We start from the raw sequence: 25,184 nt of genomic DNA on the forward strand, positions 1-25,184 counted from the left end.
TCCTGGTCGGTCCTCTGACTGAAATAATTTCAACAAATTTTTTGTTTCCCTTTGGCAGAAAATCCTAATCAGGATCTGTGATACCTGAACAGGCTTACCATTCTCCCCCTTGGCAGTGAGCACAGGTGTGGATATATGGGTGGTAACATCAAATACTAATTGATTAATCTACCACAGCATTTTCCAAACTGATAGGCATAACCAAAACAAAAGTTTGGCAGTACATTGCTTATCTTCACTACATGTGATAGTTTCTGTTGTGCTCTGATATTTTCTTTCCGGGTTTTTTTTCTTTAACACTGATCTTAAACCATTCAGTTGATTCATCATAGGGTCCATCCAAGTTCATCAGGATCACGATCCTCATTTTAAAAGCACTATCCAAGAGAGTCGTGGGTTCTTAGACTGGACTGTCATTGCCTTGCTGTGAACTGGGGCACCCTCTGAACTTCAATATAATGGAAAGTTTGGAGAGGACCTAGAAGACCCTTCCAGTTCTGATTTTTCACATTCACATAGCAATTTATGGTTCACAGTTGTCAACTCACCTGTGGAATAGGCAAAGCAGCATGATCAATGTATTCTAGGGTAGGTTCTCCTTCATGTTGCCATAGTACCTGAATATTGTCATGGCATATTGTGATTGTGAGTTAAATATTTCATGTTATTGCTTTTTTACTCACCCCACCCTTGACTTTAAGAACATAGAAGACAGGGACTATATCTTTCTAGTTCATGGTATTATCAACCTGGGTCCTTGGACTCTTTAAGCAATAGAAATTGATAAGAGGCCAGATGAGAAATGCAGGCAAGGCTTTATTGGGACTCGTGCTGCACAAGGGAGCAAGAACAAGAAACAGGGGCCCTTCCTACTCCCCAGAGAGGGGCAGGGGCCTGGTTCCTTAAATGGGGGTGTAGCCCACCAGATTGGTGGGCTGGGCAGGAGGCGTAGCTTAGGTGGTCTGTGCACCCCCTTGGTGCTGTGTGCAGGGATCATACTCAGTACCCTGCTTTTGCTCTCAGCACCTCAGAAATGGCAGTTGATTTGTGGCCTTTTTGTATCCTATTCATAATTGTCCTGACTGCATGCAGTTATTTTTAGTCCCTTATAGTTTCTTTGTATTCGTTTGTCCAGGTGCAAGCACTCCAATAAAGGGTCCCATGTCCCAGCCTATCTCAATGGCACATAAAGGTTGCTCAATAAAAGTTTGCTGAAAGAAGGTTGGACGAAGAGTCAGCTATGTGTGAAGGAGTGAGGAATGGCTTTTACAGAGACAGCAGGGTTTGAGCTAGATAATGAAGTATAATAAGCATCCAGTTGGTGAAGATGGAAGGGGAATACACAGCAAACAGAACCGGCAAAAACATGGAAGCATTGTAAAATGTGACATGTTCAGGAAACAGCAAATGGTTCAGTGTGCCTGGAAGGTAGGGATGGGTGAGGGAAGGATAATGTGTTTGGAAATATTGTTTAAAGCTGGGCTGTAAAGGGCTTTATGGCTATACTGTAGGGCAGCGGGAAGCCCTTCAGAGTTTTTACAGAAGTAGCATGATCGGATATGTAGTTTCGAAGAATACTTCTTAAAACAAAGGAGGAAAGATTGGAGGCAGAGCACAGACTCTGTAAGCTGCAGTTAAGAGTCCAGACTTTAGTGAAAACACTGAAGATAGAACTGAGAAGACCTGTTTGGTCTCCACACAGACCCGTGGGTGCCGGCAGGGTGGGTGAGTCAGTGGTGATCACCCTCTAAGGGAGGTGCTCCTGCCTCTCTCCTGTGACACTTGGCCGCTGTTGTGTTGTGGAGGACATGATTTTTTTTATTAATGTGTAATGACTTTGCATTCCTTCTAACGTTTTATGATTTATCCCTCGTGAGTTGCATCACTTCTGTTCCTTGACAGAAGATAGAATTGAAGTGCTATTTTCACTAAATAGGTGCTTTCTTGAAGGCATATTATATAGCAGTTATTCAAGTAATGGGATGCTGACCATTATTTGTGTTTGGTTCAACTAATACATTAATTGTGTAATTTGATCCTTTCATGTACATATCAACTTTACTTTCTCCTGATTTCCCTTAGCTTTATGAATGCCTAACTTACAATAACCCAAGATTCTTTGTAATTTTTATTTTAGTTGTGGGAATCTCCGGACCACCTTGGGTACTGGACAGTATGTGAACTGCTCCACCATGTAGGAGGCACTGTCTTGCCATTTGAAACTTTCAGCCAGGATTTTACTAAAGCTGGGGAAACACTGCTTGGTAGTGAAAGAAAGCTGTCAAGGGAACCTCACCTCTCTTCATGGATTTCAACTCTGCCAACTGATTCTACTTTAAACTGTTTGCTCTATAATTCTCCTGAGTATGAAGCCTCATTTCCACGGGTGGAAGGAACATTATTTTTCCCTGTTGAAGGTAAGCAAATAATACTTGGGGGCGGGGGAGGAGTGGTGATGGGGTGGTTGATCTGGGTTTCATTCATTTCTGCAAGGCAGGCCCATGAATTCTTTAGAATTTAGAATTTCCAGCGGCCTAGGCACTCCATTAACGCTTGTCATTGAAAGATATCTAAGCAAAATCAGAGATACCACAGGAAACGACTGAAGTTTGGTACAACTGTAAGCCCATGTAAAAAGGACAAGTGAATGTTTTTAAAGAGTTTCCCAACTTTTTGCAAAGAAGGATAATATTGCTCAGGTGCCCAAGCAAATGGGTAGTAAGGTTTCACTGCTTCATAAAAGATATTGATAAATTGAAGATCATAGAAAATCAGTGATTGACTAAGAGAAGAAATAACAAATTAGTCAATTGAAGCAGAAAATGGTGCCTGGTACCAGGAAGAGCCAGCACGTTGGAATCTTCATAAATTTGCTTTATCATATGATTTGCTATATAGTGAATCTAATTTCTGAATCATTATGTAGTCACATAAATAATACCATATAGAGATATGTACATAAAACTATATTATACACTATGGACAATTTAAGGAAATTTCAAGAGTAGTTTTGAAACTTTCAGCCAGGATTTTACTAAAGCTGGGGAAACACTGCTTGGTAGTGAAAGAAAGATGTTAAGGGAACCTCACCTCTCTTCATGGAAAGCAGTTTTGTCTTAGATGGTCTTTAGAATTTAAACTCGTAAGATAGGATGTACTGTATTTTATGGATTTAAGAAGCAGTGGGTTTTGTGTGTGTGTGTTTATTGCTTGAATACTTATTTCTAAGTCATAATTACTGAGAAGTTCTGAATAAAGTCACACCATTGTAATTCCAGTCATATACAGCTTTTCCTATAGAACTGAATGAACTTACTATGATAGCAGTAGAATGAGCGTTGAAGTGTGAACTAAGTGACAATACTAGTACCTCGGCTGGCAATCTAACTTTTTTTTCTTACTATTAAATCTCTTATTAGAAGCTATTTCTTATATTAGAATTTCAATATTCTTTATTTCGAACAGGCAAAGAGATTCAAGAAACATGGACAGTTACTCTAGAGCCCTTGGCCATGCATCAGAGACATTTTCAGAAACCAGTCAGAATTTTTCTAAAAGGCACAGTGACCCAGTGGTCCCTCCCAGCAAGCTGCACTTTGGGCACTGATAGCTGGATGCTACAAAGTCCAGAGGGTAACAAATCAACTCAAAGGATGTTATTTCAGCAGTTGATAAACAGGCTGACTGCTGAAGAGTTACATCTGGTAGGTATCTTCCACGTGGCAAGTTATTCTAGTCTAATAACACACTGGTAAAGTGAAATAAGTGCACTTATGAAATGCCAAGGAGTGCCCTACATAATACAGTCTCAGTGAAACAGATGATATTTTTGCAAGTATTATAGCATCGTGACAATGCTCATTAGTGAAGAAACAGCTTATAAAAATTGCATGTACGTTGAATCCAATTAAACCAAATTATATTCACATAGGGAAGAGGCAGTGGGCCAAATGGAATGATTATATTAGGGCAGTGAAGTGATGGGTGGTTTCTCATTTTTTTTTAAATGTTGCATTATGTATTTATTACTTTTACATAATAAATATATTTCATTTTTTTTAAAAAACCCTACATTGTAAAATTAGATATACTAGTGTCCAGTAGTTATACAAATTTAGTAATGTCTTCTGAAAAGGAATACATACATATCCAGATTTGATATAAAGGTGATGCTAATTTTTTAACTACCAGTAATTCCTTACCTTACTTGTCTTTTGCTTTTGTAACCTCAGAAAGCTTCTATCTTTTGGATAAACATTGTAAAACATTCCAGAGAAAACTGGGTAGTCATTTGGACAGATGTTGTTCTAAGAGTTGTGTGCTCTGACAGAGCACTGGAGTCAGGGAGTCAGGTGACCTGGATTAGATCTCAGCTCTGCTGCCCACCATGTGATCTGAATAAATCCCCTTAAGTGGTAGAATTGATTCCTGGTTAAGAGCATGGGTTTAAAATTCATACACTCCGGCTTCCCTGGTGGTGCAGTGGTTGAGAGTCCGCCTGCCAATGCAGGGGACATGGGTTCTAGCCCTGGTCTGGGAAGATCCCACATGCCGCGGAGCAGCTGGGCCCGTGAGCCACAACTGCTGAGCCTGCACGTCTGGAGCCTGTGCTCCGCAACAAGAGAGGCCGCGATAGTGAGAGGCCCGCGCACCGCGATGAAGAGTGGCCCCCGCTTGCTGCAACTAGAGAAAGCCCTCACACAGAAACGAGGACCCAGCACAGCCAAGAATAAATAAATAAATTTAGAAAAAAAAAAAAAATTCATACACTCTTGGCTTCTGCCTCTTATTAACTGGGTGACAAACAGGTTGCTTATTCCTCAACCTCAATTCCTCCTCTATAAAATGGGGATAATAATCTTTTTTTTTTTTTTTTTTTTGCTGTGCCTCATGGCATGCAGGATCTTAGTTCCCCAACCAGGGATCGAACCCATGCCCCCTGCAGTGGAAGCACAGAGTCTTAACCACTGGACCGCCAGGGAAGTTCCAATAATAATCATTTTTACTTCAGAGTGGTTATGAGAATCCAGTGAGTTATAATAAGTACATAATAAGTGCTTAGTAAATATTCCTAATAACCTTAGGTTTTTCTTATCTGTAAATTGAGGGATTAGGATTAGATGATCAGTAAGTTCAATTCTAGCACTAATATCCGTGAAGTCTGTCTTTTCCAGTTTTCTCTTTTATATTAATCATTGGATGAAACTATCATTCTGTCTCTTACTAAACTACATGCCTTTTTAGACATATGTCAACAATATTCCCAACTAATTAGATCTTCTTATGTAGGTTACCAGTGTGGACCCTGGTGAAGGCTGGCCCCCCATCACTGGAGTTATTTCCCCCTTCTCTGCCAGTGCTACAATTCTCACTGTGTTCCACACCAAGGAGACTGAATTTCAAAGACATTTTCTCCAAACAGTTGTGGCACAGAGCCCCCAGGATTTAGCTTCCCTTTTTTCTGAGGTTGTGGATGGTGTATTGAATCAGATTCACAATTCACTTGAAGATCCTGCTACCTCAGGTAAGCTTCTGAACCAATAACTACCATACTCTAGGTTAGTGGTTTACCATCTTTTCTAGCAACATAACTTTTTTTCAGTGTGCTCTTAGTAGAGCCCAATATCTGTTATAAAACAGATAAAAGTAGGCTACAATATTTCTGGCAGTTTAAATCATTATTTATAGAAATCCTGAAGCACTTCTGAGGAGGCCAAAGGCTCTGTGAAACCAGTTTGAAATCGAAGGTATAAGAGGAAACCTGGTTTTTAATATGTTTAATAAAGACTGCATGTAAAACTGTTATGATTCTGTCTTCCTTCCACTTTGTTGCACTGTTACTGATATGATACAAACCTTATTTATGCTAGATAGATTTAAATATAATCAATTTGATATTTCTTCCATTCATATTTACTCAGTAGATTTATTGAGTGCCTGCTGTATGTCAGGCTCTGTTCCAGGGGCTGGGAGTACATCAGAGAACGAAATAGACAAAGGTCTCTGTTCTTAAGAAGCTTATCTAGTCAGGGGAGACAAGACAATAAATTAAATAAGGAAATTATATAGTATGTTTGAAAGAGTTAAGTGCTATAGTTATAAAGCAGAGAAAAAGGAATGGGGAGTGTTAAAGGATAGGAGGGTTGTAATTTTAAACAGGCCTTTTTAAAAAAGTGATATCTGAGCAAAGACTTTGAAGGAAGTGATAGGGAGACAACATTGTAGAAGCAACAGTAAGTGCCAAGGTTTGTGTGTCTGGTGTGTTGGAGGAACAGTGAGGAAGCCCGTGTTTGCAAATTTTTCATAGACAACATAGGCCTGTTGGGATTGGGGGTGCAGCTGAAGGAACATTGTTAACGATGCTGCTTTGTATGTCCTTTGGAAGAATGCAATCAGTCCAAGGGAGGAGCAAGTGCTTGGAATTCTCTGCTTTGCTTCTAATGCCTCTTTTCCTCTCCCATCTCTGCTCCTTTGTTTCTGTAGCTCCGCCTACTCCAGAATGGGCCCAGCAGGAGCTTGGCCGCACAGCTCCCTGGAATTCCGCTGTTGTGGAGAAGTGGTTTCCCTGCTCTAACTTTAGTGGTGCCAGTTCAAATTTGATGGAGTCATTTTGGTAAAACTTATTTTTTTCTCTGGGTATTGATTATTGAAGTCAGCTCTCAGTTATCTGCATGTGAGTTTGTTGTTGTTGTTGTTGTTTTATTAATTAATTTATTTATTTATGGCTATGTTGGGTCTTCGTTTCTGTGCGAGGGCTTTCTCTAGTTGTGGCAAGTGGGGGCCACTCTTCATCGCGGTGCGCGGGCCTCTCACTATCACGGTCTCTCTTGTTGCGGTAGCACAGGCTCCAGACGCGCAGGCTCAGTAATTGTGGCTCACGGGCCTAGTTGCTCCACGGCATGTGGGATCTTCCCAGACTAGGGCTCGAACCCGTGTCCCCTGCATTGGCAGGCAGATTCTCAACCACTGCGCCACCAGGGAAGCCCGTTGTTGTTGTTTTTAACAGACCACCTTTTCTGAGTATAGTCCAATAATATTAAAAACTAATTACAAATGGAGAATATTGTTTAATGGGTATAGAGTTTCAGTTTTACAAGGTGAATTCTGGAGATGGATGGAGATGATGGTATTATGAATATACTTAATACCACTGAACTATGTACTTAAGAGCGATTAAGATGATAAATTTATGTTGTGTATTTTATCAGAACTAAAAATTTAGAAAAAGTTAATTACAAAAACAAAATACACTCATAGATGTCAGAAAATATTTAGTATTAAATTTCAATAAAAAAGGAAAATAGCAAACTTGAATAATGCAGCTAAATTAATACTTAAAGGAAAATTTTTAGTATCTTTTGAAGAGAAAAATTAAAAACCAATTAGCTAAGACCAACACACGAAATAATACAAGAGAGTAAACCCAAAAATTAAAAAAAGAAGGCAATAATAAAAATAATAAATCAAATAGAAATCAAGAGAAACAAAAGATGATTCTTCGAGAAGCCAAATAAAATAATCTATAGCAAGATTGAGCTACTTGTATGAGCACTCATAAATAATATTGGAAATGTAAAAGATATGGCAGAAATTCAAAATATTAAGAAGTAAAGTTGAGGTTTATTTTTTCCATAAAGATACCCAGTTGTTCCAACTCCATTTGTTAAGACAATCTTTTTCTCAATCACTGTGGCACCTTTGTCAAAATCAGTTGACCACCAATGTGCAGGTCTATTTCTGGAAAGAGTCTAGTCCAGAAATTATGTTAATACCACATTATCTTGAGTAGTGAAATCAGGTAGTCTGTGTCCTCTCAACTTTGTTCTTTTTTTTTTCTCAGAATTGCTTTGGCTATTTTAGACCTTTTGCATTTCCATGTAAATTTTAGAATCAGCCTGTTTCCACACACCCAAAAAAAGCCTGCTAGGATTTTTGATTGGGTGTGTATTGAGCTTATAGGTCCACTTGGGAAGAACTGACATCTTATAATAATGAGTCTTCTGATTCATGGACATGGTACAGCTCAAAAAGGCTAAGAGCATAACAGGTGCACCTTCCCATATGAGATAGCAAAATTTACCATAAAGCTCTAGTAAATAACATAGTGTGGTATCGGTGCAAGGATCAACAGATAGACCAGTGGAGTAGAAGCAGCAGGGAAAGAATAGACTATTCAGTAAATGGTGGTGTTGATGATTGGCTATCCAGAAGAAAAAAGATAAAAAATTAGATTTCTACTTCACAGCATACATAATGATAAATTCCAAATAAACTGAAAAACCAAACGTGAAAAGTAAAAACTTTAAAATTGTAAGAAGGAGAAACACGAGAGAAGATTAGGCTAAGGGTGGATTTCTCAAATAAGACCTAAAAAATTCAAACCATGAAGGAACATATATGACTATAATGAATTTTAAAATGTTTATATGATGACTAGTCATAGACTAGGGTAGCTGTAATCCATATAACCAGCAAAGGATTAGTATCCAAATTAGTACAGATCTCCTAAAAATAAGAAATCCAATAGAAAATCGGGCAAAGTATGTGAACAAGCGGGGTTTCCCTGGTGGCGCAGTGGTTAAGAATCCACCTGCCAATGCAGGGGACGCGGGTTTGATCCCTAGTCCAGGAAGATTCCACATGCCGCGGAGCACCTAAGCCCATGTTCCATAACTGCTGAGCCTGTGCTCTAGAGCCCACGAGCCACAACTAATGAAGCCTGCGCGTCTAGAGCCCATGCTCTGCAACAAGAGAAGCCACCGCAATGAGAAGCCTGCGCACCGCAACGAAGAGTAGCCCCCGCTCGCTGCAACTAGAGGAAGCCCGCACGCAGCAACAAAGACCCAACGCAGCCAAAAATGAATAAATAAATTTTTAAAAAAATTGTGAACAAGCAATTCAGATGAGGAAATCTAACAGAGCAGTAATTTGGAAAGATACTCAGCGTAGGCAAGTGGAAATTAAAACCACAACATGGAAAAACCCACCAGCTTCTATTTTATACCTATTAGATTGTCAAAAATTAGCATGTGGGGAAATGAGCACATTTTAGATGGTAGAAGTGTAAAATGGTTACCATTTTAGAGACCAATGTTCCTAGTAAAGCAGAAACTTCACATACTCTGACACTCAGCAATTCTACTTCTAGGTGTCTGCACTGAAGAAATTTTTGCACAAACACAAGGAGAGCTGTGCTAGAATGTTCATTTCCAGTGGAAAGGACTAGCAGACTCTCAGCAGGGAAATGGATAAATAAATTACAGTATCGTTATACAATAGAATATTATACATAGATTAGTAAAACGGTATAAACCAGAGCAACACGTGAAAAATATGTTGAGTGCAAACAAAATTGCCAAAGGATGGTGTTGTATGATACCATTTTCATAAGATTTACAACATATGAAACAGCATTTTATTCATTTTGTTACATATGTATGTCTCTGTAAATAAGGTACACACAAATCTAGGAATACCTCTGGGAGGAAGGGATGGGAAGAAATTGGGTGAGGCTTTCTCTGTGTCCATGATGCTTAACTTCATTTAAAAAAAAATCTGAAGCAGATACAGTAAATTAATGGGGGGAAAAAGCAACCCTCCTCACTGCTCAAGGAAATACCAGCACACTTAAGAGAATTAGGCTGCTTCAGACCTGCTGCTTGTATGAACTAATTCAACTAATGGCACCATAACTTTCTCCTACTTTTAAGTCAGATGATATCAGATAATGGAAGATAATGAAATGGAAATAATACATTTTGTAAGTTGTGCTATTTTCATTATTTCCTTAGTGACTGATATTTAGCTCTAGGCGGGAAAGCAGTTAATAACTAATCATCTCCCCTGCCCTGTTTCTTTCCCTGCTCATCAATCCCAAATTAGTTTACTAGAGTGTGAAATAATTATTTAAAAGTTATTCTGATACTCACTACACTGTATTACATCATCTTGTACTTTAATGTATGGAAACTGGGTAAAAATTATGGAAGCCCAGAAGTGAGTGAAATAGTTGTCATAATTAGATATGTACCCTAGGACATGAAGAATCTTATTAATAAAAGTCAATACTGTATGTGTTAATACATTAATGGTTTTGTGAACAGGTAGCTTCTGCCCCTGAATTTATACAAATCATAAATGAGAAGAGGGACATTTTCCCTCCTGAGAAAAAATACTTTGAAGGCATCTTGTGGAGACATCTTTTGACTAGCTTTTAAAAGGATAATGGATATTGCTGTTGCTTTGTTTTTAAAGCATTTTGGAAAATCAGAATTTCAACTTTGTACAAGACATCTTGACTTATTCACAGGTTACTACAGGCTGCCTCATCTAATAAGGAAGAGCCTTCCAAAACTGAAAGTGAATTGACACGTTGCCTCTCTGAGCTCTACCAGAGAAAGTCTCGTGAAGAATACACTGTGTCCAATCAGGAAGACAGCAAAAAGAAGCGTAAGCACATAGAAAGGCTGTTTCTTACAGTCTTTTTTGACACTGTATGTTTTAAAAGATTGATATTCCTTAAAATGAAGTTGAAATGGTAACTGAATAAAGCACAAGTTCTTATATTTCATATTTGAAAATAATTACATTAGTACAGTAGTGACTTTAAAAATCTCCCACAATCCTACCTTCTTAATGAATTAAACCATTTTTGTTTTTAGTTATAATAGAAATTTAAATACAACTTTGTGTGCTGCTTATAAATACTTGTTCATCTGCTACTTTGCTTTTTTAGTTACCTCATTGCTTAACAAAATTTGCAAATTTCTTATGTTGTTGAACATGTAGATTGTTTTCAGTTTTTACCATTATAAATAATACTATAGTGTACATCATGCATATGATTTACCTTTGAGTGATTTCCTTAGTATAAGTTTCCATGAACAAGTTATTCATGGAAAAGGGAGCTCTGGATGCAGACTGCTTAACTGCCTTTCAAAAGAGTTTCATCACAACTCTGTGACTACTGGGTAACACCAAAATGAGTCTGTTCGGCATTTGTCTGTTGTCTGTTTGGCATTAGATGTAAAAATCATCTAACCACCTTGAGATATTTAGTTCTTAAACTTCAGTTAAAAAAAGAGCTCTCTTTCTACCCTGTGTTGTAGGTAGAAAGAGATGAAAGAACTACCTAATTCAGATCATTCTGAATGGATATACTTCATTTCAATATTCCTTCACAGAATATTTCATCTGAATTAAAGTAGTTCTTGATTCCACAGAAGTAAAAGTTATTTTACTTTTCTTCCCACGATGTCGTTTTGGTAGGAGGTTTCCCTCGTACTCCAGTGAGGCAGAAGATGAATACCATGTGCCGTTCCTTGAAGATGCTGAATGTTGCAAGACTGAATGTAAAGGCTCAGAAGTTACATCCAGATGGCAGTCCAGACGCAGCTGGGGAGAAAGGGATCCAAAAGATAGCCAATGGAAGAACAGCAGATAAACTGGAAAACAAAGGAAGGACACTGAGAAGTTCTAAACCTAAAGGTATTCCTCAGTTCCATTGCATTTTGGTATCTAAATTCATGTTTACTCTTCTGTACTCTCATATTTTTAAGTTTTAATCATATCCCTCGCTTAATGAACATTTATTGGCTATCTACTGTATGTCCACAAGTGTGTTATGGGGAGTACAGTACATAATAAGATAATTTCCTCTCCTTAGATTTATGATCCAGCTACAAAGAGTAATAATGAACATATACATATATATATATATATATATATATATATATATATATATATATATACACATACATATACACAACGAATTGGTAAAATGAATACATAAGAGAGCCAAGAGACTGTAACAGAAAATACTTGTTCATTTTGGAAGTAAAGACATACTAGGAGTCAAGAAAGGGAAAGTCCAGTCTTGAGCAGAACAGGCTGAGAAGGCTTTTACGGAGCCAGTGGAGCCCAGGTTAGACTTTGAAGAATGAGCAGAGTTTAGAAGGCAGAAAGGTAAAAGAAGTGTGTGCTAGATGGAGGATTAGCATAAGCAAAGTCACAAAGAAGGGCTGTGTCTTGGCCCTTTAAGTGGTTAAAGAAGTTAAGTGGTTAAAGAAGTTTTATACATTTGTGAATAAAGAGAAGGGAAAAGGTTTGTGAATAATCTAGGGTTAGATGATTGAGGTCTTTCAAAGTCAGGCAGAAGAATTCAGTCCAGTAGCTTTTATTTTCCCATTTGTTCTTTTTTCTTCTTTAAAAATGGATTGAATTACAGTATGTTTCTCATTCTCAGGATACATTCTTAGCTTACACTGACAGTGCCAGTACTGTGGGGTGATTGTGACAATAGCTTATGAACTTTGGGCAATAATTACCTGATGTCACCTTTGAGTTCTTTTGAAAATTCTGGAATGAAAGTTTTCTGCTTCTTTAAACATTTTTTTTTTTCCTGTGGAATACTGGATCATAGATGATAATCAGTTTGAGTGAGATAGCACATCTTCGATGAGCTAGTATGGTATACCAGAATGCAGATGGGAGAGCAGAATTAACAGTAATGCAAGACAATGTGGCATTAGCATAATTTCTGGACTAGATCCTTTCCAGAAATAGACCTGCACAGCAGTGGTAAATTGATATTTGACAGTAGTGCCCCCAACAATTCAACAGGACAAGGATAATCTTCAAAAGATGGTGCAGGAATAACGATATGTTTATGGAAAAATTGAACTTAAACCTTATCTCTTAATAGTATTTTGAAGTTCTGCTTTATTTTCTCGAATCATCTTTGTTTTTGTTGCTCTCTCATTTCTTTTTTTCCTACTTAATTCATTTCTGTTTTTATCTTTATTATTGCCTTCTTTATTATTTGGATTTACTCTTTTGTGTTATTTCTTATGTTGGACCCTTAGCTAATTTGGTTTTGAATTTTTCTTTAAAAAGATAATTTGTCTATAAATTTTCCTTTAGGTATAAATTTAGCTGCATTATATAAGTTTGCTGTATTCTGTTTTCATCAATACATCTAAATATTTTCTGACATCAGTAATAGAAGGGAGTGTTTTATTTTTGTAATTAGCTTTTAATTTTTTTGGACTGTGCACAATGTGTTCTGTAAGATATTGAATCTTTAATATTTGTTGAAACTCTATGGCCTAATATGTGATTGTTTTGTTAATATTCCATGTGTACTTGAAAATAATGTGTATTCTCTAATTTTGGGGTACTTGGTTCCATACATATTCATCTTAATATTTGAATATTCAAAATTCTTATTAATTTTTTTCTACTTAAAAGAATCTATAACTGAGATGATTGTATTATAGTCTTCCACCATGTAGATCTGTCTAAATTTCCTTGCAGTTCTGCCAATTTTTGCATCATATATTTTGAGGCTTTCTTTTTAGGTCCATACAAAATCATTTATGTTTTCCTTGTGATTATACCTCTATTCCTTTACTTCCAATGTTTCTTTGTCATGTGTTTTGGGTATGTCTTTTGTAAACAGCATAATTTTTTTTTTTAACCCAGTCTGACAGTTTCTACCTTTTATTTAACCAGTGTATTCATAAGATAAATATTTATAATTATTATGATTACTGATAAGCTAGGGTGTATTTTAGTGTCTTATTTTGTGCTTTCAATTGTTTTTTTCCTTTCTACCAGGCTATGGGATTAATCAATTTTTCTTTATGCATCTTTTTCCTTTCTGCTAAGTTTGGAGGTTGTATAGTTTATTTCTTCTCCATTACTGGTTATCCTTAAATTTATAACATGTACACGTGATTTGCAAACCCTTAAAATTAATCACTATCTCTGAACTTTTCAACCTCAGCATTTTTGACATTTTGGACCAGATAATCCTCTGTGAACTATAAGATGTTTAGCAGCCTCCCTGGCCTCCACCCCACTAGATGCCAGTAGTACCCTCCCTCTCCCCACCAGTCACTGCCACCCAGACATAGCCAGATGTCCCCTGGGCAGCAAAACTCCCAGTTGGTAACCACTGGCTTAAACAATACAATGACTTCAGCTGGATCTGATGATCAATTTGACTTTTTTCCCACAGATTTTAAAACTGAGGAGGAGCTACTATCTTACATACATGAAAATTACCGAAAGACTGTGGCCACAGGAGAAATCGTGTTGTATTCATGTGCTCGGAACATGATCTCAAACATTAAAGCATTCCTAAAGTCCAAAGGCACCAAGGAATTAGAAGTAAGGGAATCCGGATATTGTTGTTTGTCATAACAATGTTAGTTGCTTGTTGGTGGGTCTGGCTCATATGTCTTGGAAAATATCTGTTATGCAGTGCACATTTCAAAAATGATGAGTGAGGGGGTGAGCACAGTTCTAGGTCTTGGAAGATGGACATGGTCCACTGAGAAGGCAGAAATCAAGGAAACGGACCAGGTGGGAGTAATTACATGTACTTCCCTTCCAATGAAAGCTCTGTCCTCATCTAAGTTGCATGTTAGCTGCATGAATTAAGCCAGTGGTTCTTAACCCTGGCTGCACTTTAGAGTCACCTGGAACATTTCTTTAAAATGTTGATTCATTTTGCTTAGACTTCTCAATCACTACTTTATGGAATCTTCCTTTTATGAAAGTTCAAATCTGCAGGCTTGCTGTATCCATGCCCACTTGCTCTCAAATACTTTTCTACATGTTCTTTTAAAAAATATAAAAGAATATTACACTATTTTTCATTCAAATGAAAGAAAGAGGATGTACTTCCCTTCTTAGGGCATTAGTCAGCTGTGAAGAAATTAGAAATAATGATAAGCATTAATATTAATATTCTCCTATGTAATTTTGTATTTTCAGATGAACTGCCTACATCAAGTAAGAAACAACCTCTTGAAAACTAGCAAAAGTCTTCGACAGAATGTAGGAAAACTGGATAAAGAAGATAAAGTCAGAGAGTAATTAACTTCCTTTTTAATTTTTTTTAAAGATTTATTTATTATGATTTTAAAATTTTTTTTAATTTTTGGCTGCATCGGGTCTTAGTTGCAGCATGCGGGCTCTTCCTTGCGGTGCGTGGGCTTCCTTCTAGTTGTGGTGCGCGGGTTCCAGAGCACGTGGGCTCTCTAATTGAGGTGCACGAGCTCAGTAGCTGTGGCGTGTGGGCTTAGTTGCCCCGCGGCATGTGGGATCTTAGTTCCCTGACTAGGGATTGAACCCGCGTCTCTTGCATTGTAAGGCGGATTCTTTTCCACTGGACCAACAGGGAAGTCCCCCTTTTTTTTTTAAACCATTACTCCAAAACAGAGCTCCCAAGATTTACTTGTATCAATTTAATATTTCATTTTTAAAAAATTCTTTTCCATTATGGTTTATTATAGGATATTGAATATAATTCCCTGTGCTACACACTAGGACCTTGTTTGTTTATCTTTTTTTAAAAATTTTTATTGGAGTATATAGTTGCTTTACAATGTCATTGTTTATCTATTTCATATATAATATAGTTTGTATCTGCTAGTCCCAAACTCCTAATTTATCCCTCCCCCACGCCCTTAGCCCTTTGGTAACCATAAGTTTGTTTTCTATGTTTGTGAGTCTGTTTCTGTTTCATAGGTAAGTTCATTTGTGTCATATTTCAGATTCCACATATAAGTGATGTATGTTTTTCTCTTTCTGACTTACTTCACTTAGTATGATAATCTCTAGGTCCATTCCTATTGCTGCAAATTGAATTATTTCATTTTTCTTTTTAATGGCTGTGTATATATCAGTTTAAAATAGATTGCCAATTGCTTGAAGAGGCTTTTGTAGCTGATTCTCTATAATGTTCCAATGTTCAGTTTGCAACACCTGTTTACCTAATAACCATATTGCTATTTAGAAAGCAATGGCTCTTCTTTTTGGTTGTTGTTTCTTATGTAAACAGATCTCTGCATAAGGAAGGAACTTTCATTTCAGTTAAGTGACACTCAAAACAGATAAAACCAAGCTTTTTTCTTCTCTCAAGGTGCCAGCTCCAGGTATTTCTTCATTTGGAGATGTGTCGGCAGTGCCCTTCAGTATATGAACATATAGATGAAATGGAGCAAGTAGTGGAGGAGGCAAGTATACTGCTTAGTGCCACTGGGGATGTGCTGTAGATGCATTCAGCTTCCTGCAGAGGCCATGTGGTAATTTTCTAAAATCTTCAGGTGACAGATATGCTGCGCATGGTGTATTTAACTGAAGATTCGGCATACCTAGCAAAGTTTCTGGAAGAAATTTTGGAATTGTAAGTTTGATGACTACTAATTTAAATTTAAAATAATTTTACCAAGAACTTATATAGGTATTGTCTCAGAATTGTAGAATTGTAAGGACTATTTCTCATGCTGGGTGAGGAAAGGAGTAGAGAGGGTGGAATGGTGACTGACTGTTCCATATTTAATCAATCTATTCCACAGGTATATTGATTCAATCCCAAAGATACTTGGAAATCTTTACGACAGCCTAGGATTTCTGATTCCTCAGAAGCTGGCTCGTGTCCTTCCTACAGATTTTTTCGGTGATGACTCCATGACGCAAGAGAGCAAATCACCCCTTTCTGTGCCTCTTATGTCAAATGCTCATAGGTCAGTGTCGGGTGGCACTGAATCTGACCAACTGGAGGAGCTTCGTACCAGATCAGCTAAGAAGAGAAGGTAGGAGCTCAAGGAATTAAAGGAATTACTTGCACTGTTATAGTTCTGGTATAGGGTATGTTTAAGCCATACCCTATACCAGATCAGCTAAGAAGAGAAGGTAGGAGCTCAAGGAATTAAAGGAATTACTTGCACTGTTATATTTCTGGTATAGGGTATGTTTAAGCCATAGTCCAGTTGTCTTTGTCTATAATTTATTGAATTAGTAGTTGCCCTTATGTCTGAATCACAGAAGCCAATTATTAGAGTTCTTAACAAGGAGCATCTGACACTCTTTATATTATCTGGGGAACATATAGTCTTGTATTGTGTAGTCACAGACCCCTCTTGACTCTCCACATGGGGTCTCCAAGAGCTAGGAGCCTTCCATGAGATAAGCTTAGGGTTTCAGCTTACTTTGTCTATTTTCCATGATGCTCTTCATTGTTCATAACTAGTTAAATTTATAGTTGTTACTTTTAGAAATTCTGGGATTGACTTGTTTTACTGTAAGTTCAGGCCAACCTCAAAATAACCGACTTTTATTTAAGTGTTTTATTTTAAACTTTAGTTCCATTCTCATCTAACTAGCTGTAACCTGTTTTCAGTGTATATTGACTGTTTCTTTCTATTTTTAAAAGGAAAAATGCAATAAGACATAAAAGCATTGCAGAGGTTTCACAAAATCTGCGACAAATTGAAATTCCCAAGGTATCCAAGAGAGCTACGAAAAATGTAAGTCATTTCCAGGAGATAGAAAGTGGTATCACTTTGGGCATGAGTTCATACAATAAATAAGAATGAAACACACAGTGTCTTTACTTTTAAGAAATGAACATTGGAGGATACAGAAATAAAATTAGGTATTTTTATGAATGTGTCTACAACTGTAATCTAAGGAATAAAGAAATATAAGTTTATTAAAGATTAATCATTTTTCCCAGAAGTGTGACAGAGATAATATTAAGGGGAAAAAAAATAGTAAAAGTTAGGAATGAATAAGTTAATTCAAAGTCTTTAATGTAGTTAAGAAAACTCATGAAATAATAACATAACCAAAAGAAGCCACTGAAAAATAATGTACAATCATAATAGGACTTTGTGTACCAGAAAGTACTTTTCAGTAAGTATGTTTTACGTCAATAACAAGTTACAAAAGCAAAAAAAAAACTCATGAAGCCAGGTGGTAATTATTTTTCTGTGGCAGTAGATGTTAGGACTTGTTGGTTGCAGAAAAAGAAATCCAGCTGGAGTCTATTTACTAAGTAGAATTAATGTCTTACTAAGAGAAGGAGAGAGACAAAAAAATGCATTGAAACCTTTGAACTGCATGAATTATGAGAAGAGTTAAAATTCTAGGAGAACTAGCTTTAGAAGCATTAATCATTACAATAGTGGTTTGTTTCTAGAGATTTATAGCTGTGCTTTAGTACTGGAGGTGGGGTTTCTTTTGAAGAGTTAGTGGTGTTCACTTTCTTAGTATACCTTAATACGTATGAGTGAATAAGATGCATATCTTAGATATCTTGGAAATTTTGTTCAGAGAGTATGAAGTCTAAAAGGTATCAGACCACCTCTCTCACTAGATTTTACACGATTAGCAGTCCTTTCTAGCACTCCTTTTGGAAAACTTTTGTTTCAGATTGGCCTAGAAAGTTAACTTCTTTAAGACCAGATTTACTGAGATCAGGATTTGATTTTGGTTAAAAAAGAATATCATTTCTTAAGTTTCCGCTATTTGGCTGTTTATTCTTTAATGATTACAGTGGCATAATTGAAAAAACAGCAACAAAATCTTTAAAAACAATTCTCTTGTTTAGATGCCATTTGAGTTTAGGCACTTGAATCCTCTACTATAATAGCAAATAAATAGCAGGTGGGTATTTTTTTTTCTGCCGCACCACAGGGCATGTGGGATCTTAGTTCCCTGACCAGGGATTGAACCAGCACTCCCTGCAGTGGAAGCGCGGAGTCTTAGCCACTGGACCACCAGGGAAGTCCCCAAATAGCAGTTTTATACAGAGACGTTCCTAAGAGTATAGCCATCCTCTAATATTATGGGGTTTCCCTGATGATTTAGTTATAAAAGATATACAGAAACATCGTTTAAAAATTGAAATTATATAAAGTTAAATGTTAGTGCCTCTTCACCATCCATTCCTCAGAAGTAATCGCTGATGACAGTTTGTTGTGTATATTTCCAGGCCCTATTTTTGTGCATTTTACAACTATTTCTGTTACAGGTTCCTACAAGTGGAATTGCAAGGATCAAAGGGTTTCTTGTGGAATTTTTATTCTTTTAAATGAATTCCTATTTAAATTTTCTTATTGGATTTTCTCATCTTTCAGGAGAATTCTCACCCTACTCTTCAGCAGCCTCCACTCCCAGTGAAAGACACGGTACAAGGTATACTTTGTTTCCTTGTTGTACTCAGTGACAGTTTTATTTTGATTACATATATTTCAGCAGTTGCATATAGTTAAAAATTATAGTTCTGTGTAATTGTTGGTTTATGAAATATGTCCATATACTGTGTGCTAGAGGAGTAGGATGTTCACATGGTCTCAAAATACTGCATTTTGTAAAATAACTGGTCTAAAATTTTTTTTTAAATTTATTTATTTTTTGTTTATTTATTTTTTGCTGCATTGGGTCTTCATTGCTGTGCGTGGGCTTTCTCTAGTTGTGGCAAGCGGGGGCTACTCTTCGTTGCGGTGCGCGGGCTTCTCATGGCGGTGGCTTTTCTTGTTGCAGAGCACAGGCTCTAGGCACGCAGGCTCGGTAGTTGTGGCACACGGGCTTAGTTGCTCCGTGGCATGTGAGATCTTCCCAGACCAGGGCTCAAACCCGTGTCCCCTGCATTGGCAGGTGGATTCTTAACCACTGTGCCACCAGGGAAGCCCTAAAATATTTTTTTAATGCCATTAACATGAAAGCTGAAAAAGAAAAGAGGCAGTGGAGCTGGTTTAGATAAAAGGAATTTAAGTGTGACATAAGTGCACTACATGATCCCTGCTTGGGTCTTAAATTTAGGGTAAAAAGCTATAATGGGATTACTGAGACGATGAGAGAAATTCGAGGATGGATTAGATATATGCCCTTCTTCTTTGGAGATACATGCTGAAATACAGGAAACTGAAGAGTTGTGATGTCTGCAACTCACTCTCCAGCGTTCTGGGGTGGGCAGTTGTACAAACGTAGAGAGAGAGAGACGGAGGGAGAAAACAAATGTTGACAGTTGGTGAATTTTAGTGAAAATTCTATGTGTGTTTTTTTGGTTTTGTTTTTTTAAAAATATTTATTTATTTGGTTGCGCTGGGTCTTAGTTGCGGTTCGCTAGCTTCTTAGTTGTGGCATGCAAACTCTTAGTCGCAACATGCATGTGGGATCTAGTTCCCTGACGAGGGATCAAACCCGGGCCCCCTGCATTGGGAGCGTGGAGTCTTATCCACTGCGCCACCGCGGAAGTCACCATGATTCTACGTTGAAATTTTCTATAGATATTAAACTTCTCCAAAACTTGGGAAAAATGGAAAATAAAAGATCAAATTTGGCTGTCAGGCCGTAAATCAGTTTCATAGACAGCCTAAGGCAGGTAACAGAGGCTTTTATAATGGAGATAGAGAAACATTTTTTTGAAACTTGGTGTGCATTATTGGTGTCCTTAATGTTTATGTCATTGATGGGTAAAAAAAGCTTCTCCCAGTTTGTGGATCCTGGTTTATTTGGTTTTTATTTAAGTGACTTGCTCTTAGAATTTTTTTACTCTTGGTGAATTTTTTTTTTTTATAAATTTATTTGTTTATTTATTTGTTTATTTTTTTAAAATTTATTTATTGATTTATTTATTTTTGGCTGTGTTGGGTCTTCGTTTTTGCGCGAGGGCTTTCTCCAGTTGCAGAAAGCAGGGGCCACTCTTCATCGCGATGCACGGGCCTCTCACTGTCAACGGCCTCTCCCGTTGCGGAGCACAGGCTCCAGACGCGCAGGCTCAGTAGTTGTGGCTCATGGGCTTAGTTGCTCCGCGGCATGTGGGATCCTCCCAGACCAGGGCTCGAACCCGTGTCCCCCGCATTGGCAGGCAGACTCTCAACCACTGCGCCACCAGGGAAGCCCTTATTTGTTTATTTTTATTTTTGCCTGTGTTGGGTCTTCGTTGTGGTGCGCAGGCCTCTCACCGCGGCGGCCCCTCCCGCTGCAGAGCACGAGCTCCAGACACGCGGGCTCAGCAGTTGCGGCCCACGGGCTCCAGAGCACAGGCTCAGCAGCTGTGGCACACGGGCCTAGCCGCTCCGCGGCATGCGGGATCCCCCCAGACCAGGGCTTGAACCCGCGTTCCCTGCACTGGCAGGCGGATTCCCAACCACCGCACCACCAGGGAAGTTCCAGTGAATTTTTGAGTCGCCTCCACCAGGCCATCTTGCTTAAGATTAAAATGCTAGCCTGCTAGCTTTGTCAAGTATTTCCTTACTCTTCAGCTATTTTTCCTAACTTTGAGTCTAGATGGTTACAACTCTCATGCTTTGGAGTTAGGAAGAGGATTTAAAATATAGTAGTTCCCCCCTTATCCACAGGGGTTATGTTCCAATACCCTCAGATACCTGAAACTTCAGATAGTACCGAACCCTATACTATGTTTTTTCCTATACATACATACCTATGATAAAGTTTAATTTATAAATTAGGCATGGTAAGAATTAACAATACCATAATAAAATAGAACAATTATAACAATACGCTATAATAAAAGTTACATGAATGTGGTCTCTCTCAAAATATCTTGTACAAATTTAATGCCTTTTCCATCTTAACTAAGCACTTTCATGCATTGTAGCCATAATCTTTGCAGTTTGAGTTGTGACAGCAAAACTAGCATGAATTTTTCCTTCACAGTTTCACAGATAGACAATTCACTCTTACCATAGATCGTAGCAACCTTAGCATACGATTTTCTTTTTCCCTTAAGTTGAGAAACTTTTTATTTATAGGAAGCACTTTATGACTTCTTTTCAGCATATCCAAGTTGCCAGCATCACTACTTTTGTGCTTTGGGGCACAAGAAGTATTTAAGTAAAATAAGGGTTACTTGAATATAGCACTGCTATACTGCTACAGTCGATCTGATAACCCAGCTGGCTACTAAGTGCCTAACGGGTGGGATATGCTGGACAAAGGAATGATTCATGTTTTGGGTGGGACAGAGCAGGATGGCATGAGATTTTATCACACTACTCAGAAAGACACACAACTTTAAAACTTATGACTTATGTACTTCTGGGATTTTTCATTTGATATTTTCGGATTGCAGTTGACTGCAGGTAACTGAAAATGTGGAAAGTGAAACTGCGGATAGGGAGGGACTACTGTATCCCAGCAAATTAGTAAAATACTCAAAAGAAGAAAAATGAAATCTCTGGGGTTGAAAAGAACAGTTTCTCTGCTTGACACTGAATACAAAGCAGCAAAAAGTTCCAATGTGAGAAAAATATCGTAACACTGGGATATATTAAAAGGACTATGATTTACATTATCCAACCTCTTACTTAAGGATTATGTCCATTTTACAGTTGTGGCAGGCGGGCTCCTTAGTTGCGGCATGCACGTGGGATCTAGTTCCCTGGCCAGGGATCAAACCCAGGCCCCCTGCGTTGGGACCGTGGAGTCTTAACCACTGCGCCACCAGGGAAGTCCTGTAAATAGTTTTGATATACCATGTGAGTGTACTATTTAAGGAAATCCTATTAGTAAATGTGAATATAGCAGTCAGCCTGTAAAATAGTTTCCTCAAGCAGATTCTCTGTTTGGGATATCTTTCTTTTCCCACATGTGGCTTTTATTAATGATAATATTTAACTTTCTTTTTTTCTTAATGCTTTCAGAAGTGACCAAAGTTCGAAGAAATCTCTTCAACCAGAAAATGATTTCTCCTTCAAAGAGATCTGTAAAGCGGGGGTTGCCTAGAAGCCATTCTGTGTCAGCTGTGGAAGGTCTAGAGTATAAACTTGACAACTTCAAGAGGACCAAAGGTACTACATTTTAGGGTAACCAAGAGAAGGGGATTCTTGGACCCAAACCGGTCTCCAGACTCTTTGTTGCAAAAGCTCATTAATCTCATGTTTTCCTCTCCTCTTTGGTTACCATCAGTTAATTTTCCACTTGGGGTCTCTCCCTCCAAGTTTAGATGAAGAATTAATTCTGGTCTTTCTCATTCCTCCCTTTCTAGTTACCCCTACAGACAACAGACAAACATCTATTTTATAAAACCAATTAAACAAAAACGAAAGATAGTGACTAGCAATTTTCTAGCCTTTTGGTGTGTTGGTTTGTTTTTTGCTTTTTTTTATAATTGAGACCATTCATGTATCATAAAATCAACTTTTAGTGGTTTTCAGTATATTCACAGAGTTGTGCAACCATCATGACACATTCCAGAACATTTTCATCACTCCAGAAAGAAGCCCTGTACCTACCCATTAGTAGTCACTCTCCATTTCTCCCAGTCTTCCCAGCTGTAGGCAACCACCAGTCTAGTTTCTGTTTTTATAGGTTTCTTATGGATATTTCTTTTAAGAGGAATCATATTATGTGGTCTTTGTAACTGGCTTTTTTTACTTTAGCATAATGTTTTCAAGGTTTATACATGGTGTAGTACGTCTCAGTACTTCATTTCTTTTTATTGACAATAATATACCATTGTATGGATAAACTACATTTTACTTATCTGTTCATCAATTGGTGGACATTTAAGTTGTTTCTACTTTTGGCTATTGTGAGTGATGCTGCTGTAAACATTCATATATAAGATTGTGTGTAGACACATTTTTAATTCTCAGGCATATGCCTAGAAATGAAATTGCTGGGTCATATGGTAACTCTATGTTTGACATTTTAAGCAATTACCAAACTGTTTTCCAAAGTGGCTATACCATTTTATATTCCCACTAACAGTGTATGAGGGTTCTAATTTCTCCACATCCTTGCCACCACCTTCCATTGTGCCTCTTTGATTCTGCTCATCCTAGTGGGTGTAAAGTGGTGTGTCATTGTGGTTATGAGTTGCATTTCCATAACTAATGTTGTTGAGCTTCTTTTCATGTGCTCGCTGGCCATTTGTATATCTTCTTTGGAGAAATCTTTGCCCATTTTTATTTTTATTTTTTTTTAATTTTTTAAATTTTATTTATTTATTTATTTATTTTTGCTGTGTTGGGTCTTCGTTTCTGTGCGAGGGCTTTCTCTAGTTGTGGCAAGCAGGGGCCTCTCTTCATCGTGGTGCGCGGGCCTCTCACTATTGCGACCTCTTTTGCTGTGGAGCACAGGCTCCAGACGCGCAGGCTCAGTAATTGTGGCTCACGGGCCCAGTTGCTCCGTGGCATGTGGGATCTTCCCAGACCAGGGCTCGAACCCGTGTCCCCTGCATTGGCAGGCAGATTCTCAACTGCTGCGCCACCAGGGAAGCCCCCCCTGCCCATTTTTAAATTAGGTTGTTTGTCTTTTTACTATTGAGTTGTAAGAGTTCTTTATATATTCTAGATACCAGTCCCTTATCAGATATACAATTTGCGAATATTTTTTCCCCAACCTGTTGGGTTTTCTTTTCACTTTCTTGATAGTGTTCTTTGATACAAAAAATATTTTTAATTTTGATGATATCCATTTTTTAAAATAAATTTATTTATTTATTTATTTATGGCTGCATTGGGTCTTCGTTGTGGTGCGCGGGATCTTTAGTTGCGGCATGCAAACTCTTAGTTGCAGCATCTGGGATCTAGTTCCCTGACCAGGGTTAAAACCCGGGCCCCCTGCATTGGGAGCATGGAGTCTTAGCCACTGGACCATCAGGGAAGTCCCAATTTTTTTAAAAAAAAATAATAAATTTACTTATTTATTTATGGCTGCATTGGGTCTTTGTTGCTGCATGCGGGCTTTCTCTAGTTGCGGCGAGCGGGGGCTACTCTTCATTGCGGTGCGTGGGCTTCTCATTGTGGTGGCTTCTCTTGTTCTGGAGCATGGGCTCTAGGCACACAGGCTTCAGTAGTTGTGGCATGTGGGCTCAGTAGTTGTGGCTTGCGGGGTCTAGAGCGCAGGCTCAGCAGTTGTGGCACACAGGCTTAGTTGCTCTGCGGCATGTGGGATCTTCCCAGACCAGGGCTCGAACACGTGTCCCCAGCATTGGCAGGCAGATTCTTAACCACTGCACCACCAGGGAAGTCCCCCCAATTCTTTTTAAATGTTAGGTAGAATTCAGCAGTGAAGCCATCTAGTCCTGGGTATTTTTCGAAAGTTTTTTGATAACAATTTCATTTTTTTACTTGTTACAGGTTTATTCAGATTTTCTGTTGCTTAGTCTGTTTTCAGTAGTTTGTGTCTTTCTAGAAATTTGTCCATTTCATCTAGGTTTTCTAATTTGCTGCTATACAGTTGTTTGTAGTATTACCTAATAGTCCTTTTTTATTTCTGTAAGGTTGGTAGTTTTATTCTCTCTTTCATAGTTGTTTGAGTGTTCTGTATTTTTTCTTGGTCAATCTATTTTAAGGTTTGTTAACTTAAAGATCTTTTCAAAGAACCAACTTTTGGTTTCATTGATTTTTCTATTGTTT

At 38.0% G+C, this 25,184-nt stretch overlaps 1 protein-coding gene across 1 annotated transcript in view; it reads left to right on the forward strand.

Annotated features, from left to right (window-relative positions):
• TICRR (TOPBP1 interacting checkpoint and replication regulator) overlaps nucleotides 1-25,184 on the forward strand; it is a 46,442-nt gene that overhangs the window by 5,548 nt on the left and 15,710 nt on the right. The window contains exons 2-15 of the mRNA XM_082388245.1: nucleotides 2,138-2,417; nucleotides 3,466-3,704; nucleotides 5,290-5,524; nucleotides 6,484-6,613; nucleotides 10,310-10,449; nucleotides 11,269-11,487; nucleotides 14,021-14,172; nucleotides 14,782-14,879; nucleotides 15,932-16,025; nucleotides 16,116-16,195; nucleotides 16,368-16,604; nucleotides 17,225-17,318; nucleotides 18,933-18,990; nucleotides 22,464-22,610. Coding sequence (XP_082244371.1) covers nucleotides 2,138-2,417; nucleotides 3,466-3,704; nucleotides 5,290-5,524; nucleotides 6,484-6,613; nucleotides 10,310-10,449; nucleotides 11,269-11,487; nucleotides 14,021-14,172; nucleotides 14,782-14,879; nucleotides 15,932-16,025; nucleotides 16,116-16,195; nucleotides 16,368-16,604; nucleotides 17,225-17,318; nucleotides 18,933-18,990; nucleotides 22,464-22,610 — 2,203 coding nt within the window. The remainder of the gene's footprint in view (nucleotides 1-2,137; nucleotides 2,418-3,465; nucleotides 3,705-5,289; nucleotides 5,525-6,483; nucleotides 6,614-10,309; nucleotides 10,450-11,268; nucleotides 11,488-14,020; nucleotides 14,173-14,781; nucleotides 14,880-15,931; nucleotides 16,026-16,115; nucleotides 16,196-16,367; nucleotides 16,605-17,224; nucleotides 17,319-18,932; nucleotides 18,991-22,463; nucleotides 22,611-25,184) is intronic.

This window comes from Balaenoptera borealis (assembly GCF_965194805.1).
Source record: "Balaenoptera borealis genome assembly, chromosome: 3".
In the NCBI taxonomy this organism is placed as follows: domain Eukaryota; kingdom Metazoa; phylum Chordata; class Mammalia; order Artiodactyla; family Balaenopteridae; genus Balaenoptera; species Balaenoptera borealis.